Below are 25,172 nucleotides of genomic sequence, written 5' to 3'. Positions count from 1 at the left end.
AGGCTCCGCTCCGGGCTGGACGAGGGTTTGATGATCAGGACCTCGGAGGCTCGGATCTCCGTCACGCTCCCGCCTCCGGCCAAGAGCTCCCTGAGGTCCATCCTCACTCCTCCTCCTCCTCCTCCTCCTCCACCTCCTCCTCGTCTCTCCTGCTCCTCCGGCCCCTCCCCCTCCCACTCCCACTCCCTCCACCTGGCTCGGCTCTGGAAGGCGTTCTGGTTCTCCTGCTCGATGATGATGATGTTCTCCGCCCGGAAGGTCCGGAGGCTCGGCGCCCAGGGGGCCGCCGCCTCCTGCTCCCTCCTCTCCCTCTCCTCCTCTCTCCTCCCTCTCGTCTGCTCCTTCTCCTCCCTCCCCGTCCTGCACCTCTCCACCTGCCTCTCCTTCTCCTTCACCGGGCCTCCTCCGTCCCCCCTGCTCCTCTCTCTTCCCCCTCCTCCTCCTTCCTCGTTCGTTTCCTCCCTCTCTCGCTCCTTTCCTCCCCTTCCTTCATGCCTCTCAGAGTTGCGTTCCTTTTCTCCTCCTCCTCCTCCTCTCCCTGCCGGCCCTTCCTGACCTCTGACCCCGGGCTTCTCCCTCTCCCCCTCCCCCCCCGCTGCCGCCGCCTCCCCCTCCCTCCCCCCCCGCCACCCCCCGCTCTGCGTGCGGACAAACGGGTTCTCGTGCACCGGGACGATGGTCTCCATGGAGACGCGGTCGTGGAGGAGCTTGTCGGCCCGCTGGGGGGCGGGGTCTGGCCGCTGGGGGGCGGGGTCAGGGCTGAGCGAGCGCTCACTCCCCGGCGGGACCCCCGCGGAGCTCTCGCTGTCACTCAGCACCTCCCCGTCGCCGCCCTTCTCCTCCTGCTTGGCCCGCCTCCTCTGGAGGATGCTCCTCTTCCAGGCCGGCATGCTGGCCAGCTTCTCCTCCTCCTCCTTCTCCCGGCGCTCCCGCTCCTCCTCCTCCCTCCTCTTCCTCTCCAGCAGCAGCTGCTTCCACTCGGGCAGCGAGGATACGGACATGATGAAGACGCTGCCTCCTCCTCTTCCTCCAACTCCTCCTGCTCCTCCTCCTCCTCCTCCTCCACGGAGCTGCAAGAAACCCCCTCAGTTATAATCCAAAATAAGTATCTGCTACTTTTAAAGTCAACATGCTCTCACCCACATTAATAAAGTAAGATTCATGCTCTAATCCCCTGGAGCCACGCTGGGGAAGGATTATCATGTTTTATAATCATAGCAGCAACAACACATCATCAGCCTGGTAAAACCAACCTGTCTGACGACTCTCTCAGCGCAGCTCATAACGGTAACACTCCATCCAGGATAAAGTTTACAGTCCTGTTGTTGCTCAGTGTTCAGACTCAAGCCCTTGCCTGTCTAACGCAATACTTGTTCAGTACTTTTCTCAACTAATTAAGAAGAACACATTGAATCGCTCGACATCAGAGCAGGGCTGAATTACAATCACTGTACCATCAGGTATAAAGAGTCAAGGGTATAGGTGGATATTTTGTTCTGATACAAATCACAACTCCTTGGCCTTTGCTATTTGGAACCATGGAAGCGAACGAATCCGTTATAACTATTGAAGTATTGATGCATTCGTTTCACAATAAAATGGATTTGTGTTCAGGAACTGAACTCACCGCGGTTCTTTAGTGGTCGGGATTTTTCTGAACCGGCGTGGACTTCAAAACCAGCATCGCTCCTTCAACAAGGAGCAGATCCGCTCCTCCGTGCCTCTGTGCGTGATGCTCCGAAATGCTCAAATTGTACAGAAAATCGTCTTAAAAAATAACAATACAAAAATTGACGAACTCCAGGGACTGTTCAAAAGCTTTTATTTTACAACCTAAATAAAATCCACCGCACATGAGTAGAAAGACGGTTCTCTGCGGTCGTGGCTGTTGGATGGTAATCTGATAATGCCATTAAAGCGCCGTTGGAGGAGTTTAGTGGCACACGCCAGATTGTGGGACCCCAGCAGAGACGCTTAAAGCCCGCAAGACTGGCCGTCTGACGCCGCCCCTCCTCCTCCTCCTCCTCCAGGGGGAACCAATTAGTGTGGGGTGGGGAGGAGGTGGAGGGCAGGTAGAAGGGGGAGGTCTGCGTCCGAGGCTTACCCCAGTCAGCCTATAGAGGGGTAGCTGTCTTTCACTGGGGATTTAAAGTTCAGGATGCATGCCAAGCGGCTTAAACACTCACGGAGCTGACGCTTAACCGTGTTGACACTGGAGAGCGCTTTTGAGTTCACTAGTTTGAGTTTAGACTGACAAGTGTCATGGAGATAGCTCAGGATGATTTAATAGGATTACGACAAGACATCAATGGACTTTAAAAAAGCAAAGAAACAACTTCTTATTGATCGATTAAAGCAGAAGATAGGCCTAGTACATCTGCATATTCATTAAGTGGTAACGAGTTGAAAAAGTGTTTACAAAATACAGTGTAGATACAAAATATATAGATGTGAGTGATCCATTATTGGCCTTTAAAAAATACTTTTTCGTAAAAATATAAGATCTAGTAACATCGACGTTGACATTTAGCTCGAAGAGTATTTTGCATTTCATATGGCAACTTCCAAATTGGCCATTGTCAGATCTATAGCCTATTAACAGACCTGCTCATAAATTATGGCTTCTTCCTATAGAGAAATGTTGGCTCCTTGACCATAGCCGCCCGTCATCCAATAATTTTAACAGCATCTGAGAGGATCAGTGGTATAACAGTTCATCCTTGATTTACGGTACAAATAAAACGTTTTACGTTTTTTTGTGGAAATCACCTCGACCCTCAACTGCCCAAAACCTTTTATTCATCCATTCATTCGGCCTTGCGGTCGCCCCCGTCCTCAGTGTCGCCACCTGGTGGCGAGGCGAAGACTTGCAGCTTCTTGTTGAATTGCGCGGCGAGGTAGGCCAGGTCCTGCTTGTCGAGGGAGTGCGCCAGGGCGAGGTAGGCCGTCAGACTCCCTGCCAGGAGGAGCCGGTCGAGGGGGAGAGCCGGGAGGAGCCACAGCACCACCCCCAGCTCCAGACACACAGGGTGACGGAGGTGGGAGAAGAGCCTCTGGGCACGGGGCGACTTGTGGGACATGGGGTCCCCGAGACCGAGCAGGTCATAGTACACCTGGAGAGGGAGGGGGGGAGAGAGAGGAGAGAGAGAGAGCGAGAGCGAGAGCGAGAGCGAGAGAGAGCGAGAGAGAGAGAGAGAGAGAGAGAGAGAGAGAGAGAGAGAGTCACACACACAGACAGACAGACAGACAGACAGACAGACAGACAGCTAGATTAATGTAAGGTTCTAAGGTCTCTATTAGCCAATATAAGAGTCGAGATCTAAATCGAAGCAGGTCTACGATACAAACAATGGCTGGAACCTTTATCTTATCTTCACCAACTGTTTTCTTAACCTCTGCGGTTCCCCCCAGTGTAAACGTTGAGTAGTATTTTACAACAGTAGTTCTGGACGGAGTCCAGGTGAGCTGATGTTTACTTTAGAAGGGCGTCAGTCGAGAGTGAAAGAAATAGCTCATGATCGACGACTGTTGCTAAACAAGTGGCTTATATCAGTTCACTTAAAAAGCAAAGAAACAACTGTTTAATTGATAGCCAACACTAGAAAATGATGTATCAGTTAACCTTAAAACTGTATTTAAAAAATTAAAAGAAAAGAACTTAGCATTGTGTTGCATCTTATCCTAGCAATCTTTGTTGTACGGGGAATGGGTTGACCTGGCGATTGTTAGCGCTGGGCACTTGGTTATATGAACCTTCGTACTGTACCAACTGTGATACATTGTTGTTTCTCTTCTTCTGACAAATCTACTTATCGTAAGTCACTTTTTATAAAAGCGTCAGCTAAATGCCCTAAATGTAAATGAGAATATAGCTGTGTTTACATGCATGAGTCATGTGGTTTGGTGTGGTTCTGAGCGTCAGGCTACCTGCTTGAGGCCCAGAAGCTCTGGGTAGTCGAAGATGAGCAGGATGCTACACATGATAGCCCAACAGAGGAAGTGAAGCGCGAAGCAGAGCACAGGAAACCACACATTCCAGGGTGCGTGGCGCACAGACCACAGACAGGGGGCGCTGTGCACCGGCTGCCAGAACTTCATCAGGATCTAACCGTTAAGAGGGCGGGGATAAAAAGAGACTTGATTAGTTTGGGTTTCCAAGTAAGAACACAAATTATTTATACTAGCCTATTATTTATTTATACACATATTATAAATAAATACGTGTTTTAAAATATTACTTCATTTAAAATACATCAAAATATCTCTAGAAGTGAATAAATAATGATAACTTTGGAAATAATAGCCAACAAGGTAATTCGTTCATCGGCACCAATCCAGTCTGTTTGTATCCGAACCTTTAAGAGACCTGCCAAAATACAGTACAGTATACAGTTTCTTCGACAAGAAAAGCACCATTAAGGCTCATAAATCCGCAATATCCGCCGAGACCAACAGGCGGCCCAAAACAGTCTCTCGAGTCGCAGGTTGGGAAACATCACGTTACCTGCAGCGCGACAGCGGTGGAGCAGCAGTAGGCAGCCCGACTCAGCACCCCCAGGCCTGCCTGGTAGACCTGTTTCACCGGGGCCCAGGCCAGCAGGCTGTGCTGGGCGACGAAGAGCGCCAGCAGCCCCGCGTCAAGCGCCAGTGCCCCGAGCACCGCTCCGTCGCTCAGAGCCTCCGTCCAGGCTACCTTGTCTCCAGGGACGACGGACAACGAACATAATGATTATTATGTTAGTACGTTAACTGGCTGTGTACATAATCCTGACAAAATAGCGAGGCATCCGTGTAGCCCACCTAAGTTTCCCAGCAACTCCTCCTCTTAGTAATAAAAAGATTTGCGCCCAACGTGGGGCTCGAACCCACGACCCTGAGATTAAGAGTCTCATGCTCTACCGACTGAGCTAGCCGGGCCGCTGGGAGCATCCACGCGCTGTACCATTTAAAAAATTGCCCAACTTCGACTAGCTGTTTTGTGATAATTAGTTAATGCTTGTGATTAACTTTCATTCTATTTTCATTCATTCATTCATTCATTCATTCCAATGCTCCAAGGCATCGCATCACCCAACCCCGGTTAATCAACACATGTTTTATGCACCCTCCTGGTTCCACATATGCATTGAGCACTGTAAATTAACTCAGAGTAAAGTTAACATCCCCCAATATGACTCCTAACATCAATCTCTAATCTCAACGACCACTTGTCCACTGTTCTGTATCTCTGTATCAAAGACGCGGAAGATAAGCCACCGGGAGGGTGTCGGGTTACCTTGGCAGATGGGGCTATCTCCGGTGATGTTCTGGTAAATCGCCCGAAATGAGATAAAACGCACGAAGTCTGCTCCCGTGATGAAGACGAAGGCGAAGTTGAGGAGCGCGAGGACGCACAGGGCCGAGCCACGCGCGGTCACGGACGGAGACATTTTACAACCCTTTAAAGTTAAACCCTAAAGTTCACTTGGCAGCCCTGCCAGACCGTCCAAAAAAGTTTCTTCCGGGAGATGTTTGCGGTGCGGGACTCAAATTAAACACTTGGTGTCGCTGCCAAAGTTTCCTCCAGTTCGGTTTCTCAGGACGTGTGTGCGTGTGTGATTGTATTTATATAATGTATCTCTATCTCTAAAGATAGAAAATTATCTGAGAGAGAGAGAGAGAGAGAGAGAGAGAGAGAGAGAGAGAGAGAGAGAGAGAGAGAGAGAGAGAGAGAGAGAGAGAGAGAGAGAGAGAGAATCAATCCCCGACAAGCGATATATTAATTAATAAATGCATTCATATACATACAATTTATATATATTAATGTCTTGTAAAAATATTTATTATATATATATATTAATTAATTATGAATAAATAATATAGATGAATAATTAATAATTCAACAAATAACAAATAAATGCCTAACAGATCTTGTCAAACTTGATTTACTTGGCGGTCGTAGCACTCCACATGGTAACTTCGGTCCGATATTACTATTCTAGTCGTTTCTTTGGACCCCTTGGAAAAACAAACAGACATTATTTATTATTTATTTAAAAATATAATAATACATTTTATTTATAAATTACCTATCATCAGGACCCTGCTGGATGGACACGTCTTTCAGATTAGCATAAATATTCAGAACAATGTTCTGATAAGGAATATCCCTCGTTTTTTTAATCCTGCAGACAGTTCCCCCCTCTCACCTGTAGGGGGCAGATGGGCTCCAGGCAGGCGGCACACCGGGCAGCCCAGCGCCTGAGGCCGGAGGTTTGTCAAGAAACGAACAGCATGGTTCAAATCATTAATAATGTCCATTTTGTTAATCTGCTCTAATCAAATCTTCATGCGTCTGCTGCTACTTCTAACCATCATCATCGTCATCTTTATCATAGTATCGTAGACAGTAGGTTGTCATGGTAACAATGTATCCTAGACGCCTGTATAGACAGTAGGTTGACACGGTAACAGAGTACCATAGGACTACTGTATACAGCAGGTTGTCATGGTAACCATGTATCCAATACACTGTTACCATGACGGCAGGTTGCCATGGTAACAGAGTATCCCAGACGCCTGTTGGACAGCAGATTGTCACGGTAACAGGGTATCACGGGACTACTGTAGACAGCAGGTTGCCACGGTGACAGAGCCGTGAGGGCCCCCCTACCTGTGGTAGTCCCTGAGGCAGTAGGGCTGGCCGTCGGGGCCCATGGTGAACGGGAGGCCCTCCAGGGCCCGTCGGCAGGTGGGACAGCGGAAGCAGGAGGGGTGGTAGGACCGGCCCCTCGCCTGAAGGACCTGGAACGGTGCGGGGGGGGGGGGGGGGGGGGGGGGGGCTGTTACCGGGACGACCAACATGGACGCAGCCGCAGACCCAAGCGCCCCCTACAGCCACAACACCAGGGTAGTGGGTGGGACGCATGACAGGAACGAACACGCACAAAAACACACACACACAGACAGGCGGACACACTAACACACACACACACACACACTACTCACCGTATCGGGGATGGAGAGGCCACACCCCCCGCAGACCTCGGGCGTCGGCTGAACAACGGAGCGCTGGGGATCAGAGCAGACAGACCCCGCCCGTTGGCATGGTGACCGCTGGCTAAAGGGCCACTATAGCTCCGGCAGGTGTGAACACACCTAGTGACATCACAAGTGGGCAATTCCAGCCAATCTGGATGAACACTTGTGATGTCACAAATGTTTTTTTTTTTTTTTTTTTAATGGCTTCTAACTTCTACTAACCAACTTCTAACTTCTTACACCAAATGGTAAAATAGGGTTCATTCAAAACAAAACGTTCACAATGGTTAGACGAATGTATGAAGGTTATATAGTATGTTGTACATCACTTGGTAGTGTAGCTCTTACCAAGAAGTCCTTGTCACAGTAGATCCTCCCAGACACCAGGTAAAAGGGCTCACCGGTCAATCCCCTGCCTAGATACTCAAAACAAAGACAACATCAGTCCTAGATGGAGCATATTCACCCCATTTCCCATAATGCCACAGGGGTTAACATATTCACTACATTAGCAGTTGTCAAAGTGGGGTATGTGGATGGATCTATGTGTGGGGGGGAATGGCACCAACCGTCCTGTGGGTGAATGAAGTCTCAGTACCAAAATAAATGTTACGGGCCAGTGTAAAAACTCTCCCCTTCCTATGATCTATGTCGGTAACTCACACACTGAAGGATACACACATCTAGCTTTCTCTCGTTGATAAACTTTGCCATCACAACAAAGAGGTTGTGTCAAAAAGTGTTTTTCCTCTTAGTCACCAACGTTAGGTTAGTTGAGAACAGACATATTTGATATTTTTTTAAAGCAAAATTCTATTTAAATTCTGTTCAATTGTATTTGTATAGCCCTAAATCACAGATAACTCACAGGTACAGTCTTAAAGGGCTTAACAGGCCATATATTTTCCCGGACAGAACCCTACTCCAGAATCCTCGAAAATATTGGGTGGGACAAACTCATTCACAGCATAGCATGTTCTCATTCACTACGTTTCCCATAATGCCACAGGGTTGACAACATTCCCTCAGCATCGCGTCGTTCTCTCCGTGACTCACCACATTCAGTGCATGTGAAACACGCGCTGTGAAACAGCTTTCCCAGGGCCTGGCACGCGCTCCCAGCATGCACTGCTTCCCGGCATCTCCCACAGCTTCCTGTGTACACAGTAGGAACAAACAGATATAATCACAGAGCGACGTAATTAAGCCTTATCACCGACTCATCCCCTTGGTCGTCATGGCGATGGCGTGAACCCCCTCGGCCAAGCAATCTTTACAAAGCCGAGCACAAATCCAACTGTGTATCAAATGGACTTCAAGAAGATGCAATAAACAAATGAGTTGACAATGGATATTTTATTTTTTAATTATATGTCTCATTTCCGAATAAGCTTAAGGTTTCAGTTTGAAACTCTTCAAACCAAATATAAGTACCATGGATTGCAGGGTTAAAGAAGTTTAAAAGTAAAAAAAAAACACGTTTTATTTTGAAACTCAACTTACCAATGTAAAGCCCCGCGTTGGTGTTCATATCCTGGGGTCCCGTGTTTCTGTCTCTCTGGATGTCTGACTGTCTCTCTGGGTGTCAGCCTGTCGGTATGTGTGTGACTTTCTCTCTGGTTGACTGTGTCTGCCTCTGGTTGTCTGACTGTCTCTCCGGGTGTCTGACTGCCTCTCTGGGCGTCAGCCTGTCTTTCTGTGTGTCTGACTGTCTCCCTCGATGTCTGACTGTCTCTCTAGGCGGGTGGGTGACTGTCTCTCTGGGTGTATAACTGTGTCTTTGGACGTGTGAGGGTCTCTCTGGGTGACTCATTGAATGCCTGCCCCAGACAGCTGTGAGGGAGCAGGGGTCGGTGGCGGGGAGCAGTTGGCTTCTGGTTATAACAGACGACAGCTGAGCCGGGTCTCTGCCGCAGTGGGGCTGGACCTCGTCCAGAATTATAGCACACCGTAGATGGTCTGAGTGCGAAAACTGATTTTTGCAATGCTAATTTGCAGCGGCTGGCCTATAGAAATGACCGTTGTCAAAACTTCCAAAATAGACAGCTTCTCTGAATCTCAATACTTGAGATTCAGAGAAGTTCATCTTTAACAATAAAGTAAGGGCAATTTAACAAAAGCTTATGGACTCAAACCAATCCAAACTCTTCAAGTTCTCGCTCTGTGCTTCCCCCGTGTGGACATGCATATGACCTGCACATGATTTTATAACAACCTGCTCCAGTATAATTTTCCTGTTAGTTCCCCATCGCTCTAATCGAAACTCAGCGGTCAGGAGAGGACGAAACAAAGTTTCCAACGGGGAAGTCCCCTCTCTCTCCCGAGCCTTGCAGTGGGTCTCGCACCACAATAGAGAGATCACACCTGGCCCGGACATCTAATACTGAGGTGGAAAAACGAGTTTGGTCGAAAAACACCGAGTGGATCTACCAGTAAACAACCGCGCGTGCACACACGGGCATGTGCGTGCGCGCGCCCCGGGGCGCTGCGTGGCGCTCAGGAATGCGTCTTGCAGACATGTGCGGGCAAGAGTGATTCCCAGATATTTGCACACACGTTTGAAAACCAACAAAAATACAAAAGCATTCGTTGCCTAATAACGTGTCATCACTTCCCTCGTCCCCGATACGGGATCAAGTGCGTCACGAATTACCCCACTTTCGTCCAGTTTTCGCTCACCATTTCGTACAAAGTATAGCGAACATTGACGGGAACGAGGCGAATGTCTGCGCTTCATTTGTTGTGGATAAAGCATCTTGCTGCAACTGCAAGCCACGGGTGATTTGCAACTGAACTGTCCTCCATTTGCATACAGCATAGGCCTACCCCTCCCTCTGCAGAGTGCTTCACGGAGCGCTGGTCTCCCGACTCCTTCCCCAAGCACCATTTGTCACTTTTTAGGAAGCATAACTTGATGCCAGCCATTCCTGGCGTGCTAGAATGTGTATTAATAGAGCGACACATCGCGAATCGGAAGGGGGGGCCATCAGACCGGGGAGTCCGGACCGGGTCCTGGTAGTACTACAGCTGTAGGCCTCCTCCACGGTCGAGTCGCGACAGGTAGCTCTACCTGCGCGGCCACGCCCCTCCTGGAGGCGGACAGGTTATGCGCTCCGATCAGGAAATCGCTCTCCTGTCACCCGCCGTCGCGATGTTTTAACCTGAATGGGAAGACGCGATATCGAAAAACGCGGAATCAGCGCGTAGGAGTAAAGAACACGTATTCGTCAATTTTCGACTTTACTTTTATTCCTGTGGTTCCTGAAGCCGACATGGATGTCCGCGGCGGGACGAGGCGCGTCGCCGTGACCCTCGGCTGCGTTCTGCTATCGATGCTCTACTTGCCAGGTAGGACGGGTCCGCTTCGTGGTAGGCTACAATATACAAACATGACGGAGAAGTCTTCTCAGGGTGCTTTTCGCAGGTCAGCTGAGTAGTAGAGAGTTGAAGGAGGTAATCCCGACGCATTATGACAGTGATGATGGGGGCTGACGAGTGTGTGCGGGATCCGTCACTCTGTGCGCAAGGCATGGGTCCCAGGTCTGATCCTTACTATTGTGGTTTGAATGCTCCCATTACAGACCACGCGGTAGGGGTGTCTCATGTTTCAGACAGTTGACCCCTTAATGCGAATTTCACTGTTATCGGTTCACTAATGACTGTTGACCTGACAGTTGAACTTTCAGCAACCAAACCTACAGCCTCGTTAATGATTCAGAGAGAGTGTGTGTGTGTGTGTGTGTGTGTGTGTGTGTGTGTGTGTGTGTGTGTGTGTGTGTGTGTGTGTGTGTGTGTGTGTGTGTGTGTGTGTGTGTGTGTGTGAAGGAGAGCGGTGACACACACAAACAAAGCATAAATAACGTCTCTGTGTCGTGGGTTCAAACAACCTGGCCATTGTACGTTTGGGGAAGCGTCCGATTTGCGTGCGATCACAACACGCCCTACACCACCAAACATGTAGGCTATACACCACCCGACATGTAGGCTATACACCACCTGACATGTAGGCTATGCACCACCCAACATGTAGGCCACACACCACCCAACATGTAGGCTGTACACCACCCGACAGGTAGGTTACACACCAACCAACATGTAGGCTATACACCACCCAACATGTAGGCTGTAACCTACCAAACCCGCCTTGTCAACAGTTCATGTGTGTTGTTAACACACAGACAGAGCCTTGAACTGGATTCTATGTAATTTAGGATCCAGTATGGCCCTATGTCGTTTTCATAGGAGTACACTTTCATCTGAGATATGACCTCACCAAAAGAAAAAATGGCTGACTACTTTTAAATGGTTAACTCAAACACCAATGACAAGAGGAGGGACACGCCCTCGATTGCGTCCAAACGAAAGCGAGATTCTAGGAGGTCAATAACTACATGAGTGCTTTTGTAGAGCCATAGTACACAAGGAGGGGTTTGGTTATATATATGTATGCAGTATTGATACCCACACAGGTTTGGGAATCAATATAGAAGGGCACTGACCGTACAGCCACAACTACTACAAAATAACTTACTTATTTGTTCTCTGAACAAGGAACCTTTCGTTGCCTAGGATACCCCCCCCCCCCCCCTTGGATTTAACACAAAGCTAATATCTAAACAGATTTTGTCCCCACGTCTTTAGCTCCATCCACGGTGACAGATACAGTCTCTTGAAACGCTCTGACTACAGGATGTACTCCGTACTCAAAGTGCTTCAGAGGGATGGGTGCAAGGCACTGCTTTCATAAATCACTAATGTTTTAAGATGTAAAATCTCCAGCCCACTACCAGAAAGTCTAAGTGTGACTCAATATTTCATACTCTGTGCTACTTTCTGTCAACTAAGAGAAACCCTTTTAATCAGACTATCAGTGCCATCGGGAATATGACTTTTTTCGCAATGAAGGTTTTCTAGCTCTACTGTACCACGATGGGATTATGTTTGTGCAACTGTAAGAGTTATGACACACAGATGGGTTAAGACACGCACCGACAACACTAGCTTCTGATTATCGGCCTGTTCTTCTGTCACAGTAGTATATCTGTCGAGCTATCTATCACTCTGTCCATATTTGTATATCAAGCCATCTATATATGTCAGTGGCGGCTGGTGGTTTTTAAAGTGAGGGAGGAAGGACTGCGCGCTTGGTTGCCATTGGCCTGCTTGCACTGTTATTGTATGGTGGCATAAGAATGTGCGACTCAAGTTGTTTCAGGGTGTTTTGGTGAACTACAAAATAGTAGGGAGGGATAGTTATGTGAATACATTTGATACAAAGCCACCCGTGGCATCACTGTAATTTGAAAGCTGGTGGGCAGCATGTCTTTGAAATGGACTACAAGGACAGAAGGAAAGGATGCAAAGCCCATTAGTCAAATCAGGCCTACTCTTGATTTGTAATAGTAAATAAAAAAATCTGGGCCTATTTTTGCTCTCAATGAATGAAGTTATTGGTTGTAATTTAGCTATGTTTATTTTCAGTTACAATTGTTTTAAGAAAAGACTCAAGACCTAAAGTGATGCCATTTAAAATGCATCATGCTCTGAATCATTCACCCTTTCCACAATATCAAACAGAACGGTCAGAGTAACAAACTAGCAAAAGAACATAATTTCAAACAACCTGATCTATAGGCAATCGGGCATGGTGCCTAGCAAGGAAAGTCGCATAGCAGCACCTATTTGTGAACTTGACACTTGTCGTGGCGTTTGGTTGCCCTATCAAGATTTTTCACATCAGTGTAACCATGAACAGCCCACGTTGGAGATTTGCCGTTATTCATTAGCAAACAGGGCCAGCAATACAGACGATTGCTAGTAATGCTACCAGTACGCCATGAGTACCTAACAAACCATGTAGCACCCACAATACTGATGTTGCCATTACTTTTGGTGATCTAGATTTTGCGAAGTGTTCTGCCTTTTTCTTTGGTCGCTAACTTAGAACTGTAACAGATAGATATACATATATTATGTGTGTATCTATCTTTATCACTCTATCAATCTATCACTTGTTCTTTTCAATTAAATTAATAAATTGTATCCATCAATATATCTATATATGACAATCTATCCATAAGTTTGTCTATCGTTCTGCCTGTCTGTCTTTCCATCTATCACTAGATAAATAGACGGAATCTATTTATTCAAGGGAAGTGGATTTTTTGCCTCTGATCCACGCCTTTGGTACCACTCCGCAAGTAGTCCAGTAACTTATCAACCCCAAATCAAGTCTTTGGCAGACTATTTTCAGGGCGAAGCAAGACACCTCCGCCTCGCGTCGGTGTCTTGTTCACCCTGTCGAGGCTTAGTCTCCCGATGATGACCAGCGGTGTATACATTATCCCTTACATAGCCCCAGGGCCGACGGACTGCGGGGGAAAGTGAGGCAGTCGTGGGGGGGCCCATGGCAATAAAAAAAAATAAAAATCTGTCAACAATTCAGCGTAGGGGGAATTCGGGGGGGGGGCCATCAGTACCTCTTGTATACAGGGCCCAGGATTTGGTGCAACGGCCCTGCATAGCCCTATCTAGCCTCACTCCATCAATACCTTTGCCTCCAGAGTCTCTCCAGATGACGGTGACCCCCGACGCAGGAGCCACGGTCACCGTGCACTCTCAGGGGGACTCGTGCACGCTGTGCACGGGGAACGCCACGGCGCCTGCAGCGTGCGACTCCACGGAGGTTTCCCTGCCCCCCGGGGACAACGTGACCCTCCATTTCTCCTGCTCAGAGACCCTGGGGGCGTCCTACCGGGCCCGGATCCAGCGCGCCATCGGTGGGTCCCCCAGCACACCGCGCCCCTGGTGGTTCACCGTGGCATTACATTGACGTTCAGGGCGGGTAGCAGACGCTTTATCCAAAGCGACTCACAACAAGTACATTTGTCAGAAGAAAGAGAAACGACAATATATCTCCGTCGGTACAGTAAGGATGTTCATAAAAACAAGTGCCAAGCACTACCAATCACTGGGTTAACCCATTCCCGGTATACAACAGAAATAGCTAGGAGAAGATGCTACACAATGTTAAGCAATATTTTTAAGTGCAAGGACGTTCAACATACAATAAGTGCTTACATAAAGTGCCAGGACGTACGGGGAATTGGTTAACCTGGGGATGGTTAGTGCTTGGCACTTTGTTCTATGAACTTCCTCACTGTACAGACGGCGACAAATTGTTGCTACTCTTTCTTCCGACAAATGTACTTCTTTTTGGATAAAAGCGTCTGCTAAATGTAAATGTAAAGGAAAAATGCAGATTGAAGATTAGCCTAGTGATGACTGAGTCAACATCTGTTAAAGAGGCCTCGCCCCCCCCTCCACAGCGAGAGCCGCGCCCCTCCCCTCTCAACCTAACCCTTGTGTTCTATTACCCAGCATGCACCAAGGACCGCTGCAGCCCGGCCCAGGGGGTGGCCCAGGCCTCCTTCCTCTCCACCCTCCCCCGGACCCTCACCTGGCTGCTTGCGGTCCCGGAGGACACCATGGCGGAGCTCAACCTCATCGGGGACGGGCTGAGGGAGGCGGCGGCGGCGGGGGACGCGGCGGCGGCGGCGGCGGGGGACCCGGCGGCGGCGGCGGCGGCGGCGTCCTGCCCCGACGGCTCCACCTACGTCCTGACCCGGACGACCCCCGACGGCGGCGCCGCGACCCGGACGTACTGCCGCGGCGGCAGCACCACCGACCTCACGCTGCCGGGGGGCGGGGCCCTGACGCTGGCCCTGGGACCCGGGGTGGAGGCCCCGCCCACGGTGTTCTCGGTGACCGCCAAGCCGCTCAGTACGTCAACCCCTCGACCTGTCGATCAAAGCGCAGAACAGAGGTTCTTAAAGGGCCCCCTTTTAGACCGCCGTATGTGAGTGTGATCAGCCGTTACAAGCCGTTGGAAAATGTGCCTTAGTGACATCACTAGTGGGGGCGTGTCCACCTAGATGGGGCTTATCTATCCAGCGTCGTTTGCGACAGTCCACCAGGCATGCTAGTAGACTGATCTATCCAGCGTACATCGACGTGGTCATGCCCCAACAAAAATCTGCCATTTCCTGTAGCTGAGTTACATCACTAGTGGGCGTGTCATCCTAGATGTCTGCTTGATAGATCAGTACACCGGCCTACCCAGTGGACTGTAGCCAACGTTACTTATCTAGCCCTGATTCATCAAGGTGGACGCGCCCACTTGTGTCACTAGGGCACGGGAAACGGCAGGTTTGTGAATGCTTGTAACGGCTAATCACACTCACACCTGGTGGCATGATGGCGGCCCTTTAAACTAGCCTTTCTTCTGTTCGAGTAGTGTGTAGTCTTGTTTTGTTTAGCTGACCTCAAGAGGGCTTCGGGGGGGGGGGGGGGTGGGGGCTGATATAATGGAGGCCTGTGGATCCCTTTCAGACCGTAACTGTGGCGATGCATAGAAACTAGCCTTGCCGTTGACTAGTAGGAGTTTCCGTATCAGAAAGCCATACATCTCCCTGATATCTCATTTGCATTTACATTCAGGTTGTTTAACGGCCGTTTTTGTCCAAAGTGCCTTACAATAGGTTCATTTGTCAGAAGAAGGAGTGACAACAATATATCGCTGTCGGTACAGAAATGATGTTCATAGAACCGAGTGCCAAGCACTAACAACAACTAGGTTAACCCATTCCCCATTTACAACGAAGACCGCTCGGATAAGACGCTACACAACTTATTACCATTTTTTGGTGCATGGACGTACAACATACAATGAGCGCATACATTAAGTGCCAGGAAGTACAACATACAATGAGTGCATACATTAAGTGCCAGGAAGTACAACATACAATGAGTGCATACATTAAGTGCCAGGAAGTACAACACACAATAAGTATGTACATTAAGTGCCTGTCTCCTCCTCTTTGATGATTAATCGGACTAAGGGTGGTACAAAAACTTGGAAACTCCTTGGGGGTACCCCGCTACTGTTGAACGTTAAACCCTCAATCGTTCCGGTACAACAAAGACCGAGTGTTGTAGGACGACCTCCAGTGCCACCCTGACCCTCCTCCGTCTCCCCTTTTACAGAAGGCCCCACCGTCCCGGTCACCCTCGACCCCGGCGTCACCATGGTGATCCGCCGGGCGCCCGGCCGCCCGCAGTGCGGGGTGTGCACCGACAAGGGGGCGAGGTGCAGCCCTACCGACGTGTCGCTGAGCAAGGCACAGGCGGCGGAGCTGGAGTTCGGCTGCCCCGAGCCACAGGAGGTTTTCAACGTGCGCCTCCAGAGGATGATAGGCAAGGGGACATATTTACATTTACATGTAGGGGCAAAGGATGAATTACAACGGTTAGCGTTAGCGTAGGGGCGACGGCCAGCTGGCCAGGAAGTAGCCTTCTGACCATAATGACGGCGGCTTCCCCAGACCAAGCTCAATCTACGATTGAGCTTGGTCTGGGGGAAGCCGCTGTCATTCTCTTCAGCACAAGAGGCGTGATCGACGGGCCTAGTTCAACTGACTCTGTACGCGATTGGCGGCTTGCCGTCGCTTCCCTGTCGTCGTTGTGTTAAACCAGCCAATAGCGCGCCAAGGGGGGGAAAAGCCAGCTCGGCGATTTGGCTCCCGCAAAAAAAACGTTATCGGAAGCAGGAAGAAATGTATCGCTCTTCTCCGGAACCCTTGTGCAGGGCGAACTCAAATCGCCGGGCAGAATGGGCTGGGGGGGTACCCAGTCTAGGTCAGGGGCAGTGAGGGTGAGGCGTCTCGCTCAGGGACGCCTCGAACACTCGCAGCTAGGAGGAGCCGGGGATCGAACCAGCACCGTTCCGGTTACCAGTCAACCCCCCCCCCCCTCCATAATCTGATTGGCCGTTGCTTAGCAACAATGCGATAGCGATCCTGCCCGTGTTTGGTTAACATCACCACACCGTTAATCATCGTCCTTTCCGCCCCCGTCGACAGACTGCACCCAGACTGCCTGCACCCCGCCCTCCGGAGAACTTCAGCCCGGCCTGCTGTCGGACTTCAGGAGGACCTTCTCCTGGGACGTGAGCCTGGCCAGGAGAGGCGTCCTCACTCTGGACTTCCCGGCGCCGGGACTGAAGGAGACGACGACGGCGGAGGACGGCTGCCAAGGCGCACACAAGTACTCTGTTCGTACGAGCGGCCGCGGAGGGGAGACCGAGACCACGTACTGCAGCGGGGGCCCGCTGACACAGCTCAGGTTCCTGGGAAAGACTTCGCTGGCCCTGGAGGTTCCCCGGGGGGCGGAGCCGGACAAGGCGGCGTTCCGGGCCTCGGTCGCTCCCAGACGTGAGTGACGTTCCCAGACTGGATCCCGCCCCCTGGGGGTGTTGATGGTAGAACAGAGGGCATAGTTTAGTGTGACCCAGGTGGCTTGGTGTGGCTTTGTGTCACTTTTGTCTGTAAAATACACCGTGGTCCCCTACACCGATTCAGGGTGGGTTTACGTGGGTTATGAACTAAGAAACTTAGAAACACTTAGAAATAGTACCTAGCATTGTGTAGCATCTTCACCTAGTTATCTCTGTTGTGTACGGGGAATGGGTTAACCTAGTGATTGTTACTGCTTGAAACTTGGTTCTATGAATAACCTTACTGTACCAACAGAGATATATTGTTGTTTCTCTTTGTTCTTACAAATGTACTTATTGTCAGTCGCTTTGGATAAAAGCGTCTGCTGAATGCCCTGAATGTGAATGGAACAACAAACATTGTGGTAGTACATTGGCTCTCTCGATCTTAGTGTAACCCCTACTTCTGATTGGATGATGTAATGGATAGCGAATGCAGTCTCATTGGCCTCATGATGCTATAGGGCTTCCATTTTTAAACCTGCAGACAGGCTTGAATGCAAATGAAAACGTGTTGTAAACAAACCACTTGTTACAACCTGGTGTACTACAATAAGTCGTCAAACCACAAAACGACAGAAACACTGTCTGAACTGACCTGGTTCATTGAGTCCAACAAGACGAAATGTGAAACGTTTCTTGATCAGATCGGTCTCTCGTGTCAAACGGCCTTGACGGATCTGCCCCAGAGAGATCTCCCTGACGCTCTGTTCCTCTTGACCACCTCCCAGCCAGCAGGACCACGCTGGTGACCCCTGACCCCAACACAGACATCATCCTGAAACGTGAGGGCGAGGAGCCCGACTGTGAGGTGTGCGTGGGCCCCAAGTGTGACCCCTCGTACCTTAACCAGAGATACGCTGGAAACTTCTCGGTGGTGTTCGGCTGCCCCGGCCCTCAGGAGCTGTACGAGGCGCAGATCATCCAGGAGATCGGTACGAACTTTTTTCGCAATTCGCCTTCCGATGTTTTTTCCATTAAATTTGTATTTCCCCCAAAAAAGAAAAATAAATAAATAATATTACAATAGATTGCGTACCACAGGGGAAATCCAAGACCAGGACAGGGTCCAAAAGAAAGACGGTGTAATACTTTGCAGTCGTTATACATAAAAAAAGGGAAAGCCAATAGATTCAAAAGACACGGTAAAAATAGATACTGTATAGGCCACCATCTGTGTGAGGCAGTAAAAGCGACATCCATCTCACTCACAAGCTACAGATTCTCTGAAGGCAATACAGAGTGTTGTCTGTGTCGTTGTGAACGCTCTTCAGTGTTTAGAACAGACGACATTAGTTACTAGGACTTAAAACGTCAGGAAACCAGAAACAAAACATCTGCCGTCCCCCACAATGCACCTCTTCCTCTCCCATCCCCCCCAGACTGCATCGAGACGCCCTGCCTCGGGAACCCGGTCCGGGTCCAGTCCACGCTGTTCCCGGACTTCAACAGGACCTTCAACTGGGACATGAAGGTGCCCTCCACCAAGACCATCCTGATGGCGTTCCCCGCGCCCGGGCTGCGTCAGGTCGCCCAGGGGGACACCTGTCTGGACGGCCACACCTTTGTCCTGCTGGCCTACCTGCGGACCGGCGTGGTCCAGATCGGGACCTACTGCCGCGGCGGGCCCCTCACCACCATCCAGGTCCGCTACAAGGCCCGCATGATGCTGAGCGTCCCCCGTGGCCAGACCCCCGACCCCGGGCCCTTTGAGCTCAGCGTGGGACCGGTGACCGACAGTAAGAGAGCCGGGAGCCGTTAGCCAGACGGGGGTTCAACCCCCTGCTGCTGAACCGCCCGTATCTCGCTTTGATCTTGGAGAAGACGTTTGAAAACCTGCCTGGCCTGTTTGACATAACTCAAATGTGTTCTCGTTCTCTCTGTCTCTCTGTCTCTCTGTCTCTGTCTCTCTCTCTCTCTCTCTCTCTCTCTCTGTCTATCTCTCTCTGTCTCTCTCTCTACATCTCTCCCTGTCTCCTGCTCTCTCTCCCCGCTCGCTCTCTCCTTCTACCCACTCCCTCCCCCTCTGTCTGCATGTCCCTCTCCCCCTGTCTGACCTCTGACCCCCTCTCCCCCCAGCGCTGGCCATCCTGACGGCAGAGCTCCCCCGGGGCGTGTCTAACACCTCCTTCTCCTCGGCCCACTACCCGGGGTGGTTCCCCACCGAGGAGCAGATGACCTGGGACGTCCGGGTGCCCGGGATGCACAACTACTCGGTGGTCTTCACGGACCACCGCCTGCCGGAGGAGTGCCTGGCCGGGCAGGTCCGGCTGCGGTACCAGGGCCCCGGCGGGAAGGTGACCCCCCTGGGCCTGGACGCCCCGCAGCCGCGGCACAAGCAGGGGAACTTCAACCTGTCGCTGAGCAACTGCAGGCCCAACCAGACGCTGGACGGGCTGAGGCTGGACTTCACCGTGTCGGTGATGAGGAGCGGTCACCCGGGTAACCGCCAGACTCTGTCTCCATACATCTCTCTCTCTCTCTCTCTACATCTCTCTCTCTCTCTCTCTCTCCCTCTCTCTACATCTCTCTCTCTACATCTCTCTCTCTCTCTCTCTACATCTCTCTCTCTCTCTCTCTCTCTCCCTCTCTCTACATCTCTCTCTCTACATCTCTCTCTCTCTCTCTCTACATCTCTCTCTCTCTCTCTCTACATCTCTCTCTCTCTCTCTCTCTCTACATCTCTCTCTCTCTCTCTCTCTACATCTCTCTCTACATCTCTCTCTCTCTACATCTCTCTCTCTCTACACATCTCTCTCTCTACACATCTCTCTCTCTCTCTCTCTCTCTCTCTCTCTCTCTCTCTCTCTCTCTCTCTCTCTCTCTCTCTCTCTCTCTCTCTCCCCATCTCTCTCTCTACATCTCTCCCTCCTTCATTCCATCTCTCTCTCTCTATTTTTAAGTATGCCTCATCATGTAACAGACATCCATTCACGCCTTGCTGCCTCAATTGAGGTGCGACCACAAAGACTCCACACTAAGGCCGCGTTCACATCTAGCGTTTTTTTTTTTTAAATCTGCCAGTGCTTGTTTTACATTATATCCCTATGGAGCAGAGCGTTTCTGGAAAAAGTCACGGCCGTTTTTTTAAACTCCTCTCCCAGCTTTTTCTTTCAGGAAGAAAGCGGCCGACGTCAGGCGTCTTTTTGGCAACTGACCAATCGCAAGCGGAACATGGACACAACTCTCAACTGTCAAAACAAGAAACAATGACGGACAAATCACTCGGGAAAGTGCCGGTGGAGCGCTTAATAGTTTTAATTACGGAACATGTCGAGATCTACGACATGTCTAATGGGCTCTAGCCTGGATACGTAGTAGGCGAGTAACGTCGGGTCTAGAATGGGTTCGATGCGATAGAAAAAACGCTCTCAGTGCTTTTAAGAACAAAAACGCTGCCAGCTTTTATTTTTTTTGAAAAAACGGTCGGCTCAACTTTTCCCTGCTACAAAAAACGCTAGATGTGAACACGGCCTTAAGCTGCTAATCTGTGTGGTCACCTGACGCAACGTGATTCTATGCCGCTCAGGAGAGCTCAGACCATCCACATGTTCCACACTGCGGTCCTCATCACATCTCTCCCCCCCCCCCTCACACACAGTGTTGTGCACGGTGGACCTGACCAAGCAGACGGACCTGACCCTGCAGATAGAGAGGGTGGGCTCGGACCCCAACTGTGAGCTGAGCCTGGACTCGGTGGTGCAGGACGCGGTCCGAGTGGCCCCCGGGACCCAGGGCCGGCTGTCCTTCCTGGACTGCCCCAAGGAGGACCTGCGGCTCACCGCCAGCAGGGTCATCGGTGAGGTCCAGAGGTGTTCCCAGAAAGGATGTTCCTTCCCGATACCGATTCAGATTCCTGAACTTGGGTAGAGGCCAATACGGAGCACGATTTTGTTTTGGGGATATACATTTAATTAATAATAATTAAATGTATATTTTATTATAATTATTCTCAAAACAAAAGTATTATCTTCTCAAAACAAAATTCTCAAAACAAATGTATGTTCTTCAAGTATAATTATTTACAATTTCAAACACAAAATTATCTTAACAAAAAAAGTCATGTACAATATGGACATAATAATTAATAATAAAACTGTATACTACTAACCCTCTATGGATTTGAGCAGCACTGACCTGTCTCTCTGCCCGCACTGACCTGTCTCTCTGTCCGCACTGACCTGTCTCTGTTTCTCTGCCCGCACTGACCTGTCTCTCTGTCAGCACTGACCTGTCTCTCTGCCGTGTCCCCCTCCCTCCAGACGGTTCGTCCTGCAGGGGCCCCTGCCTCGTGGCCGAGGCCCTGCTCACGGTGCCCCCGGTGGACGCCTGTCTGCCCGTGGCCCTCAGCAGCTTCACCTGGCACCTGCTGGTCCCCGCCAACGCCACCCTGGACCTGCGGTCCCCGGCCCCGGGGGGCCTGCGCCAGTCGCTGCCCGGCCAGGAGTGTGGCGGCGCGGGGGCGCTGAGCCTCGTCGAGGGGGTCTCCGACGGCGGGCGGCCCATCGGGACCTTCTGCCAGCAGGGGGTGCTGGAGAGGATGCAGGTGCACGGCAACGTCTCGGTCACCGTGGCGACGCGGGGCGTGACCAGGGCCCCGGGGCCCGTCCTCAACGTCTCCGTCACCAACGAGATCTCAGGTAGCTGGGGGGGGCTCAGGGGGCCTCTTGAAGAGGCTAGGGTCGTTATCAGAGTCACAGAATCAGTACCATTCAGATTACTATTATTGTTATTAATATTATACAGAATCTCGTCATGACGATTTCATTTGCCAAAGACGTCACATTTGCATTTACATTAAGGGCATTTAGCAGATGCATACAATAAGTGCATTTATCAGAAGAAAGAGGAACAACAATGTATCTTTGTCAGTACAGTAAGGATATTCATAGAACCAAGTGCCAAGCACTAACAATCACTAGGTTAACCCATTCCCCGTTAACAACAAAGATAGCTAGGACAAGACGCCACACAATGCTAAGTACAATCTGTAATAATGTGTTTAAGTGCCAGGACGTACAACATACAATATGTGTAAGAGGGTTGTGGTGGTGTAGGGGGAAGCTATGCAGAGTCCGGGTGAACTCTGTACAAGTGAGTCGTGCTCCTTCTGCGGAAGCTATCACCCGCAGTAACACCTGCCTCCAGCAGGGGGCAGTAGGAACCACCTTACCTTCCTGCGCCTTCACACTCTCGCCACTCGTCCTCCCAGAACACATCATCTACACTGTGCGGCCCCAGTTCCCCGACCCCGCCCTGCTGGCCACGCCCAACTGGCCGGAGGGCATGAGGCCCTCGTCTACGGTGTCCTGGATGGTCCAGGTGCCGCCCCAGTTCCTCGCCCTGGTCCAGTTCCCCAACGTCACCCAGCCCACCTGCGCCCAGCGTCACACCAGCATCAAGGTGAGAGGGTCGGGGTCCTCTAGCAGTTAAGGTAACTCAGTGGCCTCATGTGGCTCAGGAGGTGGAGCGGGTTGACTTGTAACCGGAAGGTTGCCGGTTCGACCCCCGGCTCCTCCTAGCGAGTAACACGAGTTGATGCTGATGATGATTGACAGGTGCAGCAAATGGGCTCCAAGGAGGAGATGCTGAGTAGGCGGGAGGATGAGGCCCTGGAGGACACGGTGGTGTCGGAGAGCTTCTACCTCAACATGTCCAACTGTGTGCCGGACAGACACCACTTCTCCGCCCTGTCGAAGGTCACCCTGCAGCCCACTAACAGTACGTAGCACGCTACACCGCCGTCTGGCAGTCCGTCTGACACGTGAAACAGTGGAACTTAAACCTGCACTATGTACGCTCTCCCATGGGCGGCCTCTAGTGGCTGGAGTTGTAGCTGCAGTTATGGTTTTTATCGTCGTTTAAATGGGTGACAGCAATATTTTCTACAGTCCACTGGGCAGGCTGGTAGACCCAATCTATCAATCATACATCTAGGTTCGACACGCCCACTTGTGATGTCACTAAGGCACAGGGAAAAGGCATTTTTTCAAACGGCTTGTAATGGATGAGCACACTCACAACTGGAGACATAATATCACCCCTTAAATGCCTGAAAAACGTCTAGTTCAGATCTTCTTTTAAAGGAGTCAATAGTCAACAGTGCAGAAGTCACACAGCACAGCTTGAGTCAACTCGGGAACAAACACAAAGCATATGAAGCGACAGAGAGAAAGTGACTTGATTGAGGCGGTTACTGACCACGTTGTCTCCCTGCGCCCCCCCAGGTCCGGTGGGCATCATTCTGGGGGTGCTGGGTGCTGTGCTCCTGCTGGTGTTGGTGTTTGTTGCCGTCGGCCTGTTGGTCAGGTGAGTAAGACCCGTCACCGTTCAACACCCACATACAGACGGCTGTTAGTACGGCTGCAACCACCGGCCAAACTAATTTTTATTTTTTTTATTTTTTGGGGGTTTGGCCGGGGGAGACAGGGAGAAGGCCGAGAGGGGGGAGTGGGGTCGGGAGAGAGGGGAGAAAGAAAAGGAGAATTGCTTCTCAGATTTTACCCTTTAGTTTCCGGGATTGAGGCACAGTGTCTCAATATCATTTGGCATGATGTCATGCACGCCATAACCGTTACGAAAAATTATATAAATTGTGAAAGTTATGGCCCCCGTTATTGCCCATGAACTTTCACCCTTAACGTGGAAGATATTGGTGCCCTATCATAAGGGTGAGAGGATTCAGGGGTCTAAACAGGTGGTGGATTCTGAAACCGTAATAGTAAACTGTAACTGTAATCGTGGTATGTTCTGCCGTACAATCGAGTCTATTTTTTTTTTTCGAATCCTCTGACCTCTGTCTCGACCCTGACCTTTCCCCTTTCCGCCGCCCAAACAGGAAGAAGAAGAAGAACGACAAGGAGGCCAGGGAGGCGTCCATCTACATCGGCAAGGGCAACATGTTCCGGCCGGGCGACGCCCACTTTGCCAAGGTGCGGTCGGACAACGCGTCACACGTCTACGACGCCATCGATGAAAACATGGTGTACGGCCATCTGCTACGGGACTCCACCTATGCCGAGGCCATGCCCGACCGCTACAACGGCATGCAGTTGGACTCCTACCGCACCTTCACCGGCCCCCCAGACGGGGGCCCCGCCGACGCCACCTACGACGAGGACGAGGGCGAGCTGGGGGCGTATGACGCAGGCGGCGGCGGCGGCGGCAGCGGCAGCGAGCGCTACCAGACGTTCCTGGACCCGGCGGACTCGTTCCTGCCCCCGCGGCCCCGGACCCCCATCGGACGCGAGGAGAGCCTGGGCTACCAGGACCGGCGCATGGTGGACAACGCACTGTACACCTTCAAGGGCACCAGCACCTTCAACACCATCCGGCTGTCGGGGGCCGACCAGCAGGACGACGACGACTTATAGCGGCGGGGGGGGGGGGGGGGGGGGGGCGCGCAAGGGATGGACCGTCGCCGCGGCAACCGACCCGGGGGACCGTCGTCGTGGCGTCCGACCCGACGGAACGACAACCGATGGACCGCCGTCGCGGCGACCCCTACACAAAACCGTCGTCGTGGCAACCCTCCCCAGATTGACCGTCGACACGGCAACCGACCCGTCGTCAGCCCAACAGACCAGACCTGTGAGTAGGGAGGCTGGGGAGGGGGGGGGTTGTGATGGGGGAATAGTGCCTACACTGGGTCATGGAGACCCTGGAGCAGAACTGGCGCATGCCCCAAACTGTCCAGTAGGGGGCCACGCTTCGCTGGGTGTTTGAGTCTGTGTTCTTGTCTCGTTCAATCTGCTTCTTGTGAAATTTTTTAACCCCAATATGGACACGAAAAGCCCCCAATGGATGGATTAAACTCGTC

At 51.1% G+C, this 25,172-nt stretch overlaps 3 protein-coding genes and 1 non-coding gene across 4 annotated transcripts; 1 reads left to right on the top strand and 3 right to left on the bottom strand.

Annotated features, from left to right (window-relative positions):
- Positions 1-1,637: 1,637 nt before the first annotated feature.
- nrm (nurim) lies at positions 1,638-5,579 on the bottom strand. Its single transcript, XM_056582728.1, has 4 exons — positions 5,276-5,579; positions 4,505-4,698; positions 3,928-4,104; positions 1,638-3,113 (listed from the first exon to the last, which is right to left on the bottom strand). The coding sequence occupies exons 1-4, from the start codon at positions 5,427-5,429 to the stop codon at positions 2,808-2,810; spliced, it is 831 nt and encodes a 276-aa protein (XP_056438703.1). The 5' UTR covers positions 5,430-5,579; the 3' UTR covers positions 1,638-2,807.
- trnak-cuu (transfer RNA lysine (anticodon CUU)) lies at positions 4,845-4,917 on the bottom strand. The gene has a single exon. It is a non-coding gene; the product is annotated as a tRNA-Lys (tRNA).
- A 255-nt stretch (positions 5,580-5,834) lies between the features above and the next one.
- On the bottom strand, positions 5,835-10,710 carry limd1b (LIM domains containing 1b). The gene is made up of 7 exons (XM_056582736.1): positions 8,524-10,710; positions 8,077-8,175; positions 7,369-7,436; positions 6,988-7,050; positions 6,653-6,783; positions 6,189-6,240; positions 5,835-5,997 (listed from the first exon to the last, which is right to left on the bottom strand). Exons 1-7 carry the CDS (start codon positions 8,549-8,551, stop codon positions 5,914-5,916), a joined length of 525 nt encoding a protein of 174 aa, XP_056438711.1. The 5' UTR covers positions 8,552-10,710; the 3' UTR covers positions 5,835-5,913.
- Positions 10,293-24,726, top strand: LOC130376177 (CUB domain-containing protein 1-like). Its single transcript, XM_056583397.1, has 15 exons — positions 10,293-10,368; positions 13,584-13,799; positions 14,401-14,546; positions 14,595-14,802; positions 16,066-16,275; positions 16,941-17,291; positions 18,085-18,288; positions 18,736-19,092; positions 19,433-19,795; positions 20,955-21,152; positions 21,616-21,993; positions 22,566-22,756; positions 22,912-23,074; positions 23,581-23,662; positions 24,192-24,726. Exons 1-15 carry the CDS (start codon positions 10,293-10,295, stop codon positions 24,724-24,726), a joined length of 3,678 nt encoding a protein of 1,225 aa, XP_056439372.1.
- The last annotated feature ends 446 nt before the right edge of the window (positions 24,727-25,172 follow it).

The sequence above is a fragment of the Gadus chalcogrammus genome, chromosome 22 (genome assembly GCF_026213295.1).
Source record: "Gadus chalcogrammus isolate NIFS_2021 chromosome 22, NIFS_Gcha_1.0, whole genome shotgun sequence".
Lineage (NCBI taxonomy): Eukaryota > Metazoa > Chordata > Actinopteri > Gadiformes > Gadidae > Gadus > Gadus chalcogrammus.
Note: the sequence above shows the minus strand (reverse complement) of the source record. Positions and strands in the feature narration are given on the sequence as shown.